Source organism: Lactuca sativa, chromosome 5, assembly GCF_002870075.4.
Source record: "Lactuca sativa cultivar Salinas chromosome 5, Lsat_Salinas_v11, whole genome shotgun sequence".
Classification (NCBI taxonomy): Eukaryota; Viridiplantae; Streptophyta; class Magnoliopsida; order Asterales; family Asteraceae; genus Lactuca; species Lactuca sativa.
Window position 1 is genome coordinate 330063275 of NC_056627.2, and position 19190 is coordinate 330082464.

The following is a 19190-nucleotide window of genomic DNA, read 5'->3' on the forward strand; positions in this document are numbered from 1 at the left end:
ACAAATAAATGCATGAAATCACAAATGAATATATATATATATATATATATATATATATATATATATATATATATATATATATATATATATATATATATATATATATATATATATATATATATATATATATATATATATATATATATATATATATATATATATATATAAGAAGACCCTTTATCAATGACACATCAAATAATTTGGTATATAATGGAAAGATCTAAATAGAAGAAAAACCGATGTCAAAAGTGATGGTCATGTTCACCGAATTGAAGTGGACCTGTCTCGGACATGAAAGGTACACATTTATAATGAAAATCACTTTGACAATCTACAGCTAAAGTAGACGAGATTTTGAGTACAACGTCGGCCTCCTTCATGCAGTGGGATGTGCCGAGTGCCGACATACATTTGGTGGCGGCCGGACCCTCCATCTAATTTGTCACCCCAACCATAGAAAAAAAAAAGTGCAAAAAATGATTCCTCTGCTACCTATTTTAATTAGGGGTGTCAAACGAGTTGTATCATTGTGTCCTGTTCGTGTGAGATTGAAATCTAAATGGGTTGAGATAAGTTTGCATAATTTGATCCGGTTAATCACCATGTTGTATCTTATCAACTCATTTAGTTTTATATCGAGTTTAGGATTTAGGCCTTGTAATACATCGTGCCACATTATATATTGAAACAGTAAAACATTAAATATGTTAGAAAAAGTAGAAATTTAAGAGAGAGTAGTTTGAGAGGACCCTGCTTTTAATTAATTTTGATTATCTAGAACAATAACACACTCTCCAATATATTTCATCTAAGCTACAGTACTAAGTACTTGTTACTTAAACCTTCAAACACTTGGTACGTGTTGGAAGAAAACCACTTCAACACCATATACCGCTCGACGACAAACAAGAACGGTTATTTATTTTAATCAATTTTGATGACACCTGACAAACGAAGTCATAATTATCGAGCTATGTGAGCTATGAACGATTCCAGCTCCATCCGAGCGTCGCCTCCATCTCTCACCGACTTTCTAACTCGGCGGCCTACAACCACCGCCCTCTTCCTCATCTCCTGCCCTTCTGTCGAACCCATCAATCTCATCACCGCCTTCTCCACCGCCACTGCTGGCACAACCTGCTCTCGCCGGGAGGACCATTCTTTCACCAGGAAACCTACTTTAAGAATCTTGCTTACCAAAACGGCGTTGTTTGGTTGGTCGGAGTGTAAAGGCCATGCAGCTATTGGGACACCCATAGAAATGCTTTCCATGCATGAGTTCCAACCACAGTGACTCATGAATCCACCGATAGATGGGTGAGCCAAGATCTCTAACTGGGGTGCCCATTCTCTAACCACCATGCCTCTATCTTTAACTCTATCTTCATACCCTTCTGGAAGTTCCAAGCGACGTTTAATTTCATCATTGAACTCAATATGATGATCTCCTATATCTGCATCTCTTAACACCCATATGAACTTTCTGTTGCTATTTTCCAACCCGGTTGCAATCTCGAGAACTTGTTCATGGGAGAATGAAATGGTTGTCCCGAAAGAAACGAAGATCACGGTGTTCGATGCTTGTTTGTCAAGCCATTTGAGGCATCTGTCGACGTGGACTGGACCACCATCTTTTTTCGTGACTACTGTTGACCTTTTTATGTCCACAGGATTAAAGGGTCCAAGAGCCCAAAGTAACTTGTTTCGATTTCTTGCCTCTGTTTCAAGTAGGTCCAGAACTGGTTGCTCCACGACTTTACACGTGTTGTAGATGCGGCCCGAGCTTAGTTTTGTATACTCGTGTTGTAGTGAAATGAATTTCTTGAACTCCGAAGTGAAGCAACCCTCGAATGAGAGGAGGTCATTTGTAAGATCCTCTGGTTCGACTAACTCCTGGATTTGTTCTCTAACTTTCTTGGAAGTGTATAAAGCAATAGCGAATGCTGATACTGTATGAAAAGTATATGATTCAGCGTTTGGAAGAGAAACGAAGTCTTGAACGACAGAACCCATTAGAGAATCATGGATAACAACGAGACGGTGGGTGGTTGGGGAGAGTTTACGGAGGAGGGAGGCTACGGGGTGGCGGAGTTGGGTGGCGGCTTCGCATAAAGGTTGGAGATGAGAAGGGAAGTTGTTGGTGGAGTTGGGGTTGGGAGGAGGAGGAGGAGGAGAAGAGGAGGGAGGGATAGGGAAGTCGTGGAAGTGAATGGTGGAGATGGTGTGGGGGTTCCATCCCTGGATCCGGAGCTTGGCTTGGCGGCCGTGGGTGGTGGTGCAGACGAAGTGGACTGGGATGTTGTTGGTGGCGATAAGGCGGGAGAGGTGGAGGAGCTGGTTTAGGTGGCCTTGTAATGGTAGTGGAACCATCACTACGACCACCTTATTCAGGTCAGCAGCCATTGTAGGTGTTACCATGGATATCGAGAGCTCCGTCTGTAGATGTGTGTATTATTTTGGCGGTTTTTAAATGGAGAAAGATAGTATTTATTTGACAAGTTTCCTTCCTATCACGGAAAACAATAATTGATAGATGAATTTCACATGTGTCAACTGAATATATTAAGAATTGACCAACCATTACATCTAGAATACCATGCATAATATTTTAATACTAATATAAATAGGTAGCTAAATAATGATGCTGAAACACTGTACGTTTGTCAACGATTAAGTTGCTTGATTTTTTTTTTTTTTTTTTTTTTTTAACTTTTTGGTGTTGTGACTGAATGCCGTTAAGAATGTCTTTTTAAAATAACGAAAAAATTGAATAACTATGGCGGAACTATATCTTTACGAAGATTAGTCGCAGGGTGCCCTCCCTCTTTGAGGTCAAGGGTTCAAGTCCCGTCGTGAACATAGGTGGAATTAGGTGTTAGTTTAGGAGTAGATTAGTATATTTGTATTTGCCGGTTCAAAAAAAAAATTATAATTTTTATTTTTGATTAAAAAACCCTCATTTTTTGTTATTTTATATTAAATTTTCAAAAATACATTTATTATGTACAAAACAAAACTTAATTACTCAAAAGAAATGCTCGAGTAAACCAATCCTTTCTAAAAAATTTCATGGGAAAATGACTTAAAAGTCCAATGAAGTTTCCAAACTGTTCAAAAAACCTCAATCATGTTTTGTCTATCCAAAAAAACCCTACGAACTTAATATTTTGTCTAAAAAGTCCAACTAAGTTACATTTTCCTGAAAGTCAAATAAGAGAAATAGATGACGTGGCTTATTACCGTATAGGGAAAATGACTTGTTAGACCAACAAAGTTTCCAAAACGTTTAAAAACCCCAATCATGTTTTGACTGTTCAAAAAAAACCCAATGAACTTAAACAAAACAAAATTGGGATTTTTTGAACGGTTTGGAACTTTGTTGGACTTTTTAGACAAAAAGTTAAGTTCGTTGAGTTTTTTTGAACAGACAAAACATGATTGAAATTTTTTAAATGGTTTGGAAACTTTGCTGAGCTTTTAAGTCAATTTTCCAAACTTTCATCACATAAGATTGCGTGACCATTTGAGATTATTAGACCAAAACCTCATATAGAGCGGAAGAAAACAAGCCTCACCAAACTAGACATGAACTATACATAAGAAATATATAATGATGAGAAGACAAGACAACATATATCTTCTAAAAAAGGAAATCAAAAATTTAATTATATTGCACATTTTACTAAGATTTTGAAATTCCGATTTATAAGATTGGAAGGAGTGGGATAAAAGTTACCTCATTTTTTGTGGGTCATACCATCATTTCCTTTACTTTCCTTTCCCTCATCTAAAACTAAAGGAATGGGTGAGAATAACTTCCCTTACTATGTTTTTTTATTTTTTAAATAATTTTTTTTATGATTTATAATTTTTAAATTAACACTAAACATAAAATCTAATTAAAAATAAAAAACATTTCATTAATTGTTATATATATATATATATATATATATATATATATATATATATATATATATATATATATATATATATATATATTAAGATTGTGAAAAGTTTTAACAGTAAACTGCAGGATTTTTGGGAAGAATGGTCTCTGTATTATTGTTATTATTATATGGTTATTTTGTGTCGATACGCATATTTTGGATGGCCTCTTTGAAATATCTTTAGTCCTTCCACAACTCTCTATTAGTCCTTCCACAACTATCCACAATTGACGTTTAGTCGGAAGAATGCCTACAAGTAGACGAACGAAAGTGTAGCACCTGGTTCCTGGTACGTACTCCTTGTGATTAATATTTTAAATTTATGCATTTTTGCCTTGGACTCGGCGAGTTGAAGGACCAACTCACCGAGTAGGAGCGGGATAAGGTGCGGGGTTTGAACTTTGTACTCGGCGAGTCGGTCCCCGTACTCGGCGGGTAGACCCTGTTTGGACAAAAACCCTAATCTGGGCGTTTGCACCCTATTTAAACGCTCTAACTTGGCCTCCTTAGTCCCTAACACTTCCAGAGAACTGTAGAAAAAACCTTAGCCCCCATATTGTTCTTGAGAGTGATTTTGGCTTTGTGGAGAAGGTTTGGAGCTTAGAGGAAGGAAGAGGAGGTTGAAGTGTGCAAGGAGGGGAGGTAGATCCGAAATCTAGACTGTGAGAAGCTTCCATTCAGGTAGAAAAGTTCTTACCTTGATCATTAGTTCATTAGATCCCCTTTTTGTCCCAAATTAGTGGTTTCCAGCCCTAAAACCTCAAATTCCATGTATTTATGCTTTAAGTTCTGAAAGGACTTCAGATTGGGATCTTATGGACATCCTAGAAGTATAAAGTCTCTGTGGTTGGGGTTATTGAGGTCCCTATTGAGTGTATGACCCCTTAAAGAGCTTGGATTTGCCTTCTTGAGCTTATAGGGCCATGCATGCACGTAAAGTTTGCAACTTTACGTGATAAGCATGCCCTAGGAGCATATATTTATAGGTTAGAAGCGTTGCATGTCTCAGTTTTGGTCTGTATGGGAAGTGGGTCGAAGGGACTCGGCGAGTTCTATGAAGATGGTCTTAGACTCGGCGAGTTGGATGAACAACTCGGCGAGTCCTATGAAGATTGCCTGGAGCTCACCGAGTTGTTCTTCAAACTCGGCGAGTCATATGAACTTTCTCTGAGTAAGAGGGGTTTAAGTGTTGAAGGTCCAACCCTTCGTATCTGCACGCAGAATTAGCAGAGTAACGTAGTCCCAAAACCCCAAATCCTCTTACGGAATGTTCTGGTGAGGATTGGAAGCGAGTAGGAGATCTGCTCGTGGAACTCGGTGAGTTGCTCTCGGACTTGGCGAGTCGGATCACGAATCGGTTCCATAGTCCCGAGTAGTGAGTCAAGGGTGACTCAGTGAGTGGAAAGAGGGACTTGGCGAGTAGGACCGGGTTAGTAGGAGAAGGACTCGGTGAGTTTGTGCCACGACTCGGCGAGTCCAGTCAACTGGGAGTTGACCTTGACCAAGGAGTTGACCTTGGACCAGGGATGGGTCAGTCAATTGACCTAAGGATATTTATGAGTGGCTAATCTATGTTTATGGGTTTGTAGCCGGAGGATTACCGGTACAGCAGCCAGACGTCTAGCAGTCGGACTTTCGGTAGCTACTCTTCGAGGTGAGTTTCCTTCCAGTAGTAACGGGTCTAAGGCACCAAGGCCGGCCCATATAGACATTATGCTAGTGTCAGAGTGTGGGCAGAGCTCGTATCTCATGGTTGAGTTTGATTATGATATATGCCAGTATGATAGATTTGACTATACTCGTTGTCTGTGTGATACTTGTATGTTATGGATTAGCAGCTGAGTGTTGGCGAGGCCCGTATCTCTCTGATAGTGGAGTGTGGGCGAGGCCCGTATCTCTCAGATAGCAGAGTATGGGCGAGGCCCGTACCTCCTAGATAGCGGAGTGTGGGCGAGGCCCTTATCTCCCAGCTAGCGGAGTGTGGGCGAGGACCGTATCTCGTAGCTGTTCATTGTATGTTTGTATGGTATGAGGTATTATGGGGGAACTCACTAAGCTTCGTGCTTACAGTTTTCAGTTTTGGTTTCAGGTACCTCTTCTTCGAAGGGGATGGAGTTGGCGCGGTAGCGGCCCATCACACACATGCCTCGTATTCCGCACTATGATATCTTCCTGGGGATTTGTACTCTGACATTATTATGTTTATGAAAATGTTTTCCAGACATGTTATATCTTTTATGAAATGTTATGATCGATGAACGCTTTTATTTCTAATGCTTTACTAAGTATATGTTTTAAAAATGAAATTTTTGGCTTGTATTTTTGGGACGTTACAAGTTGGTATCAGAGCCCTGTTTAAGGGATTCGGACACACCTTCGGGGGTGTCTGAACTCAAATCAAGGGATTAAAAGATTTTAAAGAAGAAAATGTTTTCTAAAAGCTAAGTAAAGAGTTTTAAGAAGGAACAAAGTGTGTGATGTGCGCGACCGGCCGAGCTCAAGTAAGGATTCCACAAGGTACCCATACAAACTTATGTTATGTTTATCAGTTTTAGTAGAACAGCATGCTAGAATAGGCCTAAGGATCTAGTAGTGATGCCATATGTGCCTACTTTATGTGCCTCAGTGTATGGAAAACTGCATGCTAGAATTGAGTAGACAACAGTAGGATAGCCTGACTAGGTTATGCCTGATAGTATGAGCTTAGCATTGTATGCTAGTGCAGTTCCTGTTACGAGGACAGAGTCGCTTGAGATTGTTTCCTTTTGTCCGAATGTTGTTTGCTTTGTGCTACGAGGGCCTCGAGTGATGGGAGTTAGCTGTTAGGTGAATACGTTAAAGTCACATGTGATCAGGGTTGAATAATCTCAGTGTGTTGGATTTGACCCTATTGCGTAGCTCTGGTTTGAGTCCTAACCATTGTGGGGTGAGTCCCTCACTCGAAGGATTATCTGAGCCTCGTTGCATGTGATTGTATTCGAGTAATGGCTAATTGGCATTACAAAGAGACCGTCAGCAGCTGAGGACTGGGTTGGGAGGAGTCAGAGGTTTCCTAGGGTAAGCCTAGGATGAGTATAACAGTGATCAACGGTAGTGAAAGGGACCTGGTGGAGTCAAGGCAGTCCTTGGAGAAGGTACGGATAGATGTGGAAGGTAGTATGGGCCCGTACTACTGAAAATAGAGGATCCGTACCCGAACTAAGGAAGGCTGAGACAAGACCAGGGAACTTGAAATAAATGCGATCCCTTTAGGGGTATCAGTATCATTAATGGTTGTCTGTGTGTATTGCAGAATGGTGGTACTACGCCAGAGGCCAGCTGGTGGCGGTTTTGGAGAGGGTTCGGGTTCGGGATCAGGTTCCGAGCCAGTAGATGAGAGGCTACGCGAGTTCATCGCGTCAGAGATCACCAGAGGCATCCTTGAGTCGATCCCCATCATTTTCGGGTCGATCAAGGAAAGGATAGTTGAGCTGATGGAGGACCGCCTCAGGGCGTTCAGGAGTGACATGGCATCTGGCCAGTCAGGATCTCGCACACTGTCCTTTAAGGACTTCAGGGTCAGTGGTGCGCCGGATTTCCATGGGGCGAAGGACCCCGTTACTGCCAGATGATGGATTGCGGACATTGAGTCCGCACAGTTGACGAGCTTCTGCCCCGAGGGGTCGAAGATGAGATGTGCAGCAGGATGTTTACGAGACCGAGCTAGAGATTGGTGGGAGTTCGTCGGTGACTCATTGGGAGCCTCGACTGTTGAGGCTATGACCTGGTCGGACTTTGTGACCAGGTTCAGGGCAGAGTTTGCGTCGGCTGTCGAGCTTCAACAGCTGGCCAGAGAGTTTTTAGACATGAGGCAGACTACGGAGACTGTGGCGGAGATCACCGCCAAGTTCCGGGAGAGGGCATTGTTGGTGCCCCAGTATGCGGGAGATGAGGATATGAGGAGGACCCGCTATCATGACATGTTACGGGCTGACATCCGGGAGCATGTTAGCTTTTCAGCTTGCCCTACCCTGGAGTCCATGATTGCCAGGGCGAGGGAAAGGGAGATTGACTTGGAGCACATTCGAAAGAGAAAGGCAGAGATGGGGCAGGTGGTTGGGGCTTCGGGGAAGAAGCCCGAGGGATCAGATGGTAGGCCGAAAGGCCAAGGAGGGTTGGGCCGCTGCGGAAAATGCGGCAGGTCGCATGAGGGAGCATGTAGATTGGAATCATCAGGCTGCTACAAGTGCGGCAAGGCGGGGCACTTTAGCAGGGATTGTACTGCCCCTGTCTCGGTTGTTCAGACATCTGAGTTGTTGTGTTTCCACCGCAACCAGAGGGGCCACAAGAGGGCCAATTGCCCCCAGTTGACAGCAGCATCAGCGCCAGTGAAGGCGCCAACTCCAGCGAATCTGAGGATCACAGATAGCCGGCAGGGCAAGTCAGAGACTCCAGTGGTGAGGAGTCGGGCCTTTCAACTGACGAAAGAGGAGGCACGCGCCGCACCCGATGTGGTGACAAGTATGATTCTTTCCATCTATCTTATTTTTATGATGTTATGATATTGATATGTGCTCTATTTAGGATCGTTCCATGTGAACGGTATTCCAGTTCAGGTGTTGTTTGATTCGGGGGCTACCCGATCATTTGTTTCTCTTGCGCTTAGCAAGAAGTTTCCTGAGTCTTCGGGCACGTTGGATTGCCTTTAGAGGTGGAGATTGCCGATGATCGATCAGTGCGAGCATCAGCAGTGTTCAGGGATTGTGTTCTAAAGTTGTTTGAGGAGCGCTACTTGGTGGATTTGGTTCCCATTCCGTTGCGTGGGAACAAGGTGATTATAGGCATGGTTTGGTTGAGCCCTAATGGGGCGGTGATAGATTGCGCACAGCAGCTGATGCAGATCAGGACCCCAAGTGGGGGAGAGTTGGTGATCCATGGCGAGAGGCCACAGCGTGGACCCACAGTATGTTCAGCAGCAAGGGCTAGGCGCTACCTTCAGCAGGGTTGCGCGGGATATGTCGCGTACGTTATGGATACCCGGGAGGCGGGTAAGGCGACGGTGAGCGAGGTTCCAGTGGTGCGAGACTACGCTGATGTGTTCCCGAAGGAGCTTCCTGGAATACCTCCGGAGCGTCAGGTAGAGTTCAGGATCAACCTAGTTCCTGGTGCGGCTCCGATAGCCAAGGCACCCTATCGGTTGGCTCCTCCCGAGATGCAGGAGTTGTCTACGCAGCTGCAGGAGCTGCTAGACAAGAGATTTATTCGACTGAGCAGTTCACCCTGGGGAGCCCCGGTCCTGTTTTTGAAGAAGAAGGACGGGTCGCATCGGATGTGTATTGATTAACAGGAGCTGAATAAGGTAACAGTGAAGAACCGTTACCCACTCCCGAGGATTGATGACCTCTTTGATCAGTTATAGGGAGCATCTTGGTTCTCCAAGATCGATTTGCGGTCAGGGTATCATCAGATGAGGGTCCGAGAGGAGGATGTACAGAAGACCGCGTTTCGGACGCGTTACGGCCATTATGAGTTCGTAGTGATGCCGTTTGGGCTCACCAATGCTCCTGTCGCGTTCATGGACCTCATGAACCGCGTATGTAGACCGATGCTGGATCGGTCTGTGATAGTTTTCATTGATGACATCTTGGTTTATTCCAAGACGCAGGAGGAGCATGAGGAACATCTGAGAGAGGTTTTGGAGACCTTGAGGAGGGAGAGCTTGTCCGCCAAGTTCTACAAATGTGAGTTTTGGTTGCGCGAGGTGCAGTTTCTTGGGCACCTCATCAACCAGAACGGGATCTCAGTAGACCCGACCAAGGTGGAGGCCGTGATGAGATGGGAGGTTCCGAAGTCTCCATCCGAGATTCGGAGTTTCCTGGGATTAGCGGGCTACTATCGGAGATTCATTCAGGACTTCTCTAAGATAGCCGTACCTCTGACGCGACTGACAAAGAAAGCTGTGGTCTTTCGATGGGGGCCTGAGCAGCAGGCAGCATTCGAGGCTCTAAGACAGAGATTGTGTGAGGCGCCAATCTTAGCCCTGCCAGAGGGCGTAGAGGATTTTGTGGTATATTGTGATGCGTCCATTTCGGGGTTGGGCGTGGTACTGATGCAGAGAGGTCATGTCATTGCCTATGCTTCGAGGCAACTGAAGCCTCACGAGGCGAACTACCCGACGCACGATTTAGAGTTGGGGGCGGTGGTCTTCGCCCTCAAGATTTGGCGACATTACCTCTATGGGGTTCGGTGTACCATTTACACGGACCACAAGAGTTTGAGGTACCTCATGTATCAGCCGAATCTGAACATGAGGCAGCGTCGGTGGCTCGATGTGGTGAAGGATTATGATTGTGAGATCCTTTACCAACCGGGGAAGGCCAATGTGGTGGCCGATGCGCTTAGCCGCAAGGTGGCGCCGATCAAGGATATTTGCATGCGGATGACAGTGGTGACCCCGCTTTTGGAGTGGATTCGGGAGGCCCAACAGGAGGCCATGAAGGAGGAACATCGGAAGAGTGAGCGCATAGTGGGTCAGGTTTCCTCCTTCGACTATGATAGCAGAGGATTATTGTCATTACACCGCAGGGTGTGGGTGACGTACCTCGGAGGCGTGCGCCAGGTCTTGTTGGAGGAGGCACACAAATCTCGATTCTCCATTCATCCCGGGGCGACGAAGATGTATAGGGATCTTCGTCTGGACTATTGGTGACGCTGCATGAAGCGCGATGTGGCTTGGTACGTCGAGCGGTGCTTGACCTGCAGGAAGGTCAAGGCCGAGCACCAGAGACCGCACGGAAAGATGCAGCCATTGGATATCCCGTTATGGAAATGGGAAGGTATTACGATGGACTTTATCACGAAGCTACCCAGGACCGCGCGGGGAGTGGATTCTATATGGGTCATCGTGGACCGGTTGACCAAGAGCGCCCATTTTATCCCAATTCAGGAGAAGATCTCGGCCGAGAAGTTGCCCGACATCTATATCAGAGAGGTAGTGGCGCGGCACGGGGTGCCCGTATTAGTGATTTCAGACAGAGATGTGCGATTTACTTCCAGGTTTTGGAAGAAGTTCCATGACGAGTTGGGTACTCGTCTGCATTTCAGCACCACTTTTCATACGCAGACGGATGGTCAGAGCGAGCGGACCATCCAAACGTTGGAAGATATGTTGCGGGCATGTGTTCTGGATTTTGGAGGTATTTGGGATACCTACCTCCCGTTGGCAGAGTTCTCATATAATAATAGCCATCATGCGAGCATCGACCGTCCTCCCTTCGATATGTTGTATGGAAGGAGGTGCAGTACCCCGATATGTTGGGGAGAGGTTGGCCAGAAGGTCATGGGAAGCACCGAAGTGGTGCTCCAGACGACAGAGAAGATCCAGCAGGTCCGGGGTAGGCTCCAGACTGCCCAGAGTCGGCAGAAAAGTTATGCCGACAAGCGTCGTTCAGACTTGGAATTCCAATTCGGGGATATGGTTCCCCTGAAGGTGTCGCCGTGGAAAGGCGTCATCCGATTCAGGAAGCAAGGCAAGTTGGGCCCAAGGTTCATCGGTCCATTCAGGGTTGTAGCCCGGGTGGGCAAGGTGGCGTATAGATTGGATGTGCCAGCCGAAATCAGCCAGATCCACATCAATTTCCACGTCTCTCAATTGCGGAAGTGTTTGGTAGACGACTCGGCAGTGGTGCCTTTGGAGGATATTCAGGCTGATGACAGCCTAATTACATCGAGCGGCCTGTGGTGATCCTCTACAGGAAGTCGAAGGATCTAAGGAACAAGAGGGTGGAACTCGTGAAGGTGCAATGGCAGCACCGAAAGGGATCGGAGTGGACTTAGGAGCCGGTGGAAGAGATGATGGAGCATTACCCCGAGTTGTTTCAAGATCGAGCAGCAGACTTAGAGGACGAAGTCTGAAATAAGTGGGGGAGATTTGTAGCACCTGGTTCCTGGTACGTACTCCTTGTGATTAATATTTTAATTTTACGCATTTTTGCATTGGACTCGGCGAGTAAACCCTGTTTGGACAAAAACCCTAATCCAGGCATTTTCACCCTATTTAAACGCTCTAACTTGGCCTCCTTAGTCCCTAACACTTCCAGAGAACTGTAGAAAGAAACCCTAGCCCCCATATTGTTCTTGAGAATGATTTTGGCTTTGTGGAGAAGGTTTGGAGCTTAGAGGAAGGAAGAGGAGGTTGAAGTGTGCAAGGAGGGAAGGTAGATCCGGAATCTACACTGTGAGAAGCTTCCATTCAGGTAGAAAAGTTCTTACCTTGATCATTAGTTCATTAGATCCCCTTTTTGTCCCAAATTAGTGGTTTCAAGCCCTAAACCTCAAATTCCATGTATTTATGCTTTAAGTTTTGAAAGGACTTCAGATTGGGATCTTATGGACATCCTAAAAGTATAAAGTCTCCGTGGTTGCGGTTATTGAGGTCCCTATTGAGTGTATGACCCCTTAAAGAGCTTGGATTTGCCTTCTTGAGCTCATAGGGCCATGCATGCACGTAAAGTTTGCAACTTTACGTGATAAGCATGCCCTAGGAGCATAGATCTATGGGTTAGAAACGTTGCATGTCTCAGTTTTGGTCTGTATGGGAAGTGGGTCGAAGGGACTCGGCGAGTCCCAAAGTGGAAATCGGCGAGTTCTATGAAGATAGTCTTAAACTCAGCGAGTTGGATGAACAACTCGGTGAGTCCTATGAAGATTGCCTGGAGCTCGCCGAGTTGTTCTTCAAACTCGGCGAGTCATATGAACTTTCTCTGAGTAAGAGGGGTTTAAGTGTTGTAGGTCCAACCCTTCGTATCTGCACACGGAATTAGCAGAGTAACGTAGTCCCAAAACCCCAAATCCTCTTACGGAATGTTCTGGTGAGGATTGGAAGCGAGTAGGAGATTTGCTCGTGGAACTCAGCGAGTTGCTCTCGGACTCGGCGATTCGGATCACGAGTCGGTTCCATAGTCCCGAGTAGTGAGTCAAGGGTGACTCAGTGAGTGGAAAGAGGGACTTGGCGAGTAGGACCGGGTTAGTAGGAGAAGGACTCGGCGAGTCTGTGCCACGACTCGGCGAGTCCAGTCAACTGGGAGTTGACCTTGACCAAGGAGTTGACCTTGGACCAGGGATGGGTCAGTCAATTGACCTAAGGATATTTATGAGTGGCTAATCTATGTTTATGGGTTTGTAGCCGGAGGATTACCGGTACAGCAGCCAGACATCTAGCAGTCGGACTTACGGTAGCTACTCTTCGAGGTGAGTTTCCTTCCAGTAGTAACGGGTCTAAGGCACCAAGTCTGGCCCATATAGACGTTATGCTAGTGTCGGAGTGTGGGCAGAGCCCGTATCTCATGGTTGAGTTTGATTATGATATATGCCAGTATGATAGATTTGTCTATACTCATTGTCTGTGTGATACTTGTATGTTATGGATTAGCAGCTGAGTGTGGGCAGGGCCCGTATCTCTCTGATAGGGGAGTGTGGGTGAGGCCCGTATCTCTCAGATAGCAGAGTGTGGGAGAGGCCCGTATCTCCCAAATAGCGGAGTGTGGGCGAGGCCCGTATCTCCCAGCTAGCGGAGTGTGGGCGAGGCCCGTATCTCTTAGCTATTCATTGTATGTTTGTATGGTATGAGGTATTATGGGGGAACTCACTATGCTTCGTACTTACAGTTTTTAGTTTTGGTTTCAGGTACCTCTTCTTCAAAGGGGAAGGAGCTGGCGCGGTAGCGGCCCATCACACACATGCCTCGTATTCCGCACTATGAGATCTTCCTGGGGATTTGTACTCTGACATTATTATATTTATGAAAATGTTTTCCAGACATGTGATATCTTTTATGAAATGTTATGATCGGTGAACGCTTTTATTTCTAATGCTTTACTAAGTATATGTTTTAAAAATGAAATTTTTGGCTCGTATTTTTGGGACGTTACAGAAAGAGAGGGAAAAGGGAAGGCGCATCGTTCGATTTGCAAAGCCGAGATGGTCTTCAACTTCGAGGTCGAACTAGACGAATGAAGGGGAAACGAAGCCGGCGAAGCGCACCACCGACGGTAGTAGTAGAGGACGAAAGTTGCAATCACGACAGTAGCAAATGGCGGTGAACAGGTGCTCGGTGGCTTTTGTGGAGCTAGAAGGGGAAAATATTGGTGCGACGGGGTGGGTCTCGGTCTGTGGGATGGAGACGGACTGCCTTCTCCGGCGATTGCAGGTAAATAGACGGGGCTGCTTCAGTAGTTCGGGATCCTTTTCCTTACACCGACTCTTAATCCTCCAAAATTCTCAAATGTTTATCAATCGACCACTGCCTCATAGATTCGTCTCTGTTTCGTGCCCTACCCATCGCCGTCATCTGTCTCAATTGGAGGAATCGTCTTCTCCATGGTCGGTCTGTCACAACGCATCGCCAATCACCACCGTATTCTTCCTTTATGCAATTTCCCTCTTTTGATTTCTTCTATTTTAGTTGCTATTGTTATGTTGTTTTCTAGGATTTCTGTGGGGAATTTGGAAATCGGAAAAAACACGAACACAAACAACCATGCCCTAATTTCCTGCAGTAAGTTTTGATTTAAGGTACTCTTTCTTCAAACTCCTTTCTGTTGCAAATCAATTTGGTTGATTTTCTGCCTTTTGACTGCATTCAATCCTGTTATGATGCAGGCTCTAAGTATTTCTGTAAATGGTTTCCATGTATCATATTAGGAACAGAAAAAACATTGATTAGAGTTGGATATGTTACATGAAGAAATCAACAAAATTGGTATGATTTTTTGCTTGGGAATCGGGCCTTCAAGGAAGAGTAAGGATGAAAGGTGCCATTGCTTATGAGGTTTCTGGTACCCCGTACCCCTATGGAGTATGTTTCTTTAGCCTTATCAGGGGCATTGTTTGCATGGCCAAAACCACAACTGGTACTTTTTTGTAGGTGTATCAATCATCATTTTTATCTTAAATTTTGACTCATGTTGGTATGATCATCAGGTGATTGTTGGAGTTAACAAGGGTCCATTCTGTGGCAATGATATGTAAGTACTTCCTCTATGAGTCGACTATTTTTTTTCTCAAAATTTATATTACCAAAATCCAAGAAAGAAAAATTATTATTTTAATAATCAGACAGGTTTTCCTTAAGTGCTCTAGCTAAAGCTAGACAACCCTTAATTGGTGGGATAACATCTTTATCAATCTCACTAAACTGGTGAGTAATCGATTCTCCTTTCACAAATTTAATAAATCAAATAAAGTCAGAGGTGATGGCAACCTTGATGCTCTCTTCTTATTCAAGGAATTACATTATAAGTCAACTAATTTAAATCTTATTTTCAGGTTTGTCACGACTTTATCGAGGAATCACAATCTATATTACTTTTTCAGCACCTGTTTTTGAGAGAAATTTTGGCCAGATGGAAGAGGAATGCACAAAGATTTGTTGATTTTTGGTAAAATGTCTAAAATACCCTTGAAATGCAACAGAATAATAAGCCACCAGAAAAAAAATAACGACAAAAAACCAACGTTTTGAGACATGTGTTTTCAGGCAAAGGCATGGGAGCCATACACGACTTGTCAATGGCTGAATTCAACATGAGCTATTTGCAAATGCCATCCTTTTCTGGTTATCAGACACATTTATGTCTGCTGATAAATAGACAATGCTTTGTGTTGTAAAGATCTTCTTTCCTGACCTGAACCACAGAAAAAAAATGTATTAAGAGTAAGTTTAATTATTCGAATTTAAAGAGTCGTTCCAATATAAACAAAATCATAATATCTTGTCTTGGCAATCCATAGGACATATTTTCTTTAAATGTTATGTGCAACTGTAAAGTCAGTCTTAATCCGTGAAGGAAATTGAGTTGAATATGGAGGTTGTCATCTCAACTCTGAAGCTTTTAGTATTGTTTGTATTAAACTTTTGATTTAGTATTGTTTTTGGTTTATAATTATTTTACTACCAGCAATTCATTTATGTTGATTTCCGTTCATTTTGATTGCTAACTATGAATCAATGTTTTAACTTAGGGCCGATTTGTAAGTTGGAAGAAGAGCAAAAAATTCCCGATGATGTTTGTGGAACTGTCATAACTACCGACTTAAAGAAATGTATAAAGACTTCAATTTTGTGTTTATTTTTTATTGAAAGAAGATATATGTGGTAAATTTTCAATTTTCTTTATAGATGAAGCTATAATTTTTATCTGGTGTTGACTTAACATTATAAACTTCCTTTCATGTGGAAAGTTGGCTTATGTGATGTTTCTGTCTTTTTGGCACTAATGCTAAGTTCAGTCAATTAGATCAACACAATTATTAACTTTCTCATATTCATGATCTTAGATTTATGTTATAACATGATTATGTGTACGCTTTTACTATCAGATAGGTTAATTTTAAATTCAAGTTAAAGATGATTTCATCTCCCTCAGCCTCTGTCGGGTAAGTTTCTGCTACACTCTATCCAAAGAAGGGGTAAAAATAATAAGTATTTTGGTGAAATTGTGCATTTTACTCTTTTAATCAATATAAACAATCTACTTTTTACCAATAATAAATTTTTTTAACAAGGGTATGAAGTGTAAATATACAATAGAGATTTATTTATAAAAATATCTATCCATATACTAAAAAAATGGAAATTTAAAATTCAATTATATATATTTACAATAAATAAAAATATATTTAAATAAAACTAAAATTAGGGAATTATTTAATTTTATTATTGAATCTCATTTAAATTCCAGGTAACAAAATTTGTAACATAATGTTATTCCCCTGTTTCATTCTTAATTCATTTTTTTGTGGTTGTTTTCTTCGGAGAAACAAAAAAAAGCGTTTATTATGCATTGAATGATCATAAGGGGTGATAGGACCTTCTATTTTGAACCGTCGGCAAACACTTGACAAGTAGAAATTAAATAAACATGAAAACATATCATAACAATAAAACCCTAAAAATAATAAAAATTTTGTTAATAAATTTATTGATTTTATGATCTTTTACGCTTCCAGATCAACTACTTCCCTTCAAGACATGACACTACTCGAGAGTTCCCTATTTCTCCTGTTAGATTGTTAGGAAAGCATGATAAGGTTAGTTTATTTATTCTATATTTTCTTAAAAAATTTCATCAGATTGTTAATAAAATAGGCAATATACTTTATTTTTAACCCATAACAGCAACATACTTTTATTTCTTTAATGTACATTTTTATACTATATCTTATGAGTAACCATATGAATAAGTTGATGGATTATATGTTGGTTTTTTGCAAGTGTTTGCTATTGATAGAAGAGTCGTGATGTGAGACCATCAAAAGCTTATTTGCACATATATTTTGCCCTGAACTGAGACTTTAGATAGCTACAAAATAAGTATCAAAAAAATTCAATTAAATAAGAACACACAAAAGGTTTTTTCCCTAATTGTATGAGGTGTTGCATTTTGGCTAGCCATTTTCTATATGCCATGTGATGTTCATTGCTGGGAAAAACTTGCTATGGTTGTCCACATAAATCCCCAAGGACATTGTTAAATATAGGCTAGATTGCACAAAATAACAATGTAATTTACTTTCTTACCCATACCAATATACTTTTCACAACTTACTGTATTCGATTCCGTATTACAAACAAATAATCATTTACACAGGATGCCACTTCTGACATGTTGTAATTGTCTGCAGACAGAGGTAGGTGGATTGAAGGTGCAAATTTATACCATATGGTTGAATTGACTTTAGTGACTTACAGTGTTCTTATTGGAGGATTTGCTGGAGTTGGTGATATAAAGTAAGTAAAACTCTTTCACACACACATACACATACACATACACATACATACACATACACATACACATACATATACATATACATATATATAATGCATCTACATAAATGATATATGTGTAATTATGTATCTATTAAATGGTCAATAGTTGCTTAAATATTCAACTTTTTTTTTTATTTTGGAAGTGCTGCAGATAAGTGGTTCAAGGAAGTCAAAGACAGGCTTACAACTTTGAATGCAATTATATATGGAAACATAATTTATACACATTGGTGAGTATTCCTTTCTAATTATATATTTTAAATTTGAAAAAAATATATTTTGTAACACTCTGAAACACACACACAGCCAAGCGTTCAACATGGAGGCTGCTGAAGCCTTGGTGAGGGAGATGGAAGAAGAGGGCATTGATGCTACAATGGATATTTACCAGACAATGATGGACAATTATACAATGATTAAAAATGAAGATAAAGAGGGAATATTTGCATTAGAAAATATTGTTCGTTTTGATAAAAAAAATCCAACAATTTGTGTCCTGTTTGATCGAATAACATTTTCAAAGAACAAACAACGGAAAAAATTGTCGCATCTGATCCCCGCAACGCGGGGGTTCCCCATCTAGTTAAAATAAAAGTTACATTAAACCTAATATTTAAATAAGTAGAAAATTAAAAAAAAAAAACGCAAACAAAAAATCAAACAACCCACAACATAGAAAACATAATTAATATCCTAATTTAAAAAAAAAAAAAAACCAAAATACGTCACTCGGAATCATCGTCCTTGTCATCGACCTCATCGTCTTCATCATTCTCCCGAACGTCACTCTCGTCATCGGAATCTTCGCTCTCGACAAACATATCAGAATCCTCGTCTGATTCGTCAAACAAATCATCGTGAGAAAACTCTATCAGGGTTGAATGTGAGCCTTATAAATATGTTCCACCAAATCAGCACGAAAGGCGTGATGAATGTCGCGATTGTGTACTTCTCTTCTATTCACCCTATACTCTTGTGTACCAATGGCTACTCCTTCGACATTTGGAAAAACTTCATTTTCGTTGTACCGACATATCGCTCTTCCTTCGTTGCCCCAATTGTTAGTATTTGATAACGTTTCTTAAGTACACCAAATGTTCGTTCAACATCCTTCCCTAGCTGACTCTTGCACCTCTTTAAACTTTTTCCTTTTCGGGTCGTTAGGACATGTAAACGATTTCACAAAAACAGACAAGGGAGGATATATATCGTCAGTAAGATAGTATCCACGCTTATATGCTACCCCGTTTTTTTGAAAATGTACATTGTGCGACTTTCCAAGGTAGATATCGTTGAATACCGGCGATTGGTCTAACACAATGATGTCATTGTTTACACCGGCTGGACCAAAGAATGCATGTGATATCCAAAGATTATGTGATGTGATAGCCTCTAGAACGATCGTCGGCTCTTTGTGGTCGCCTCTCATGTACTGA

General features: G+C 42.2%; 1 protein-coding gene across 1 annotated transcript; it reads right to left on the reverse strand.

Annotated features, from left to right (window-relative positions):
- Nucleotides 1-738: 738 nt before the first annotated feature.
- Nucleotides 739-2525, reverse strand: LOC111920581 (zeatin O-glucosyltransferase). The gene has a single exon (XM_023916166.3). The coding sequence runs from the start codon at nucleotides 2416-2418 to the stop codon at nucleotides 964-966; it is 1455 nt and encodes a 484-aa protein (XP_023771934.1). The 5' UTR covers nucleotides 2419-2525; the 3' UTR covers nucleotides 739-963.
- Nucleotides 2526-19190: the final 16665 nt, after the last annotated feature.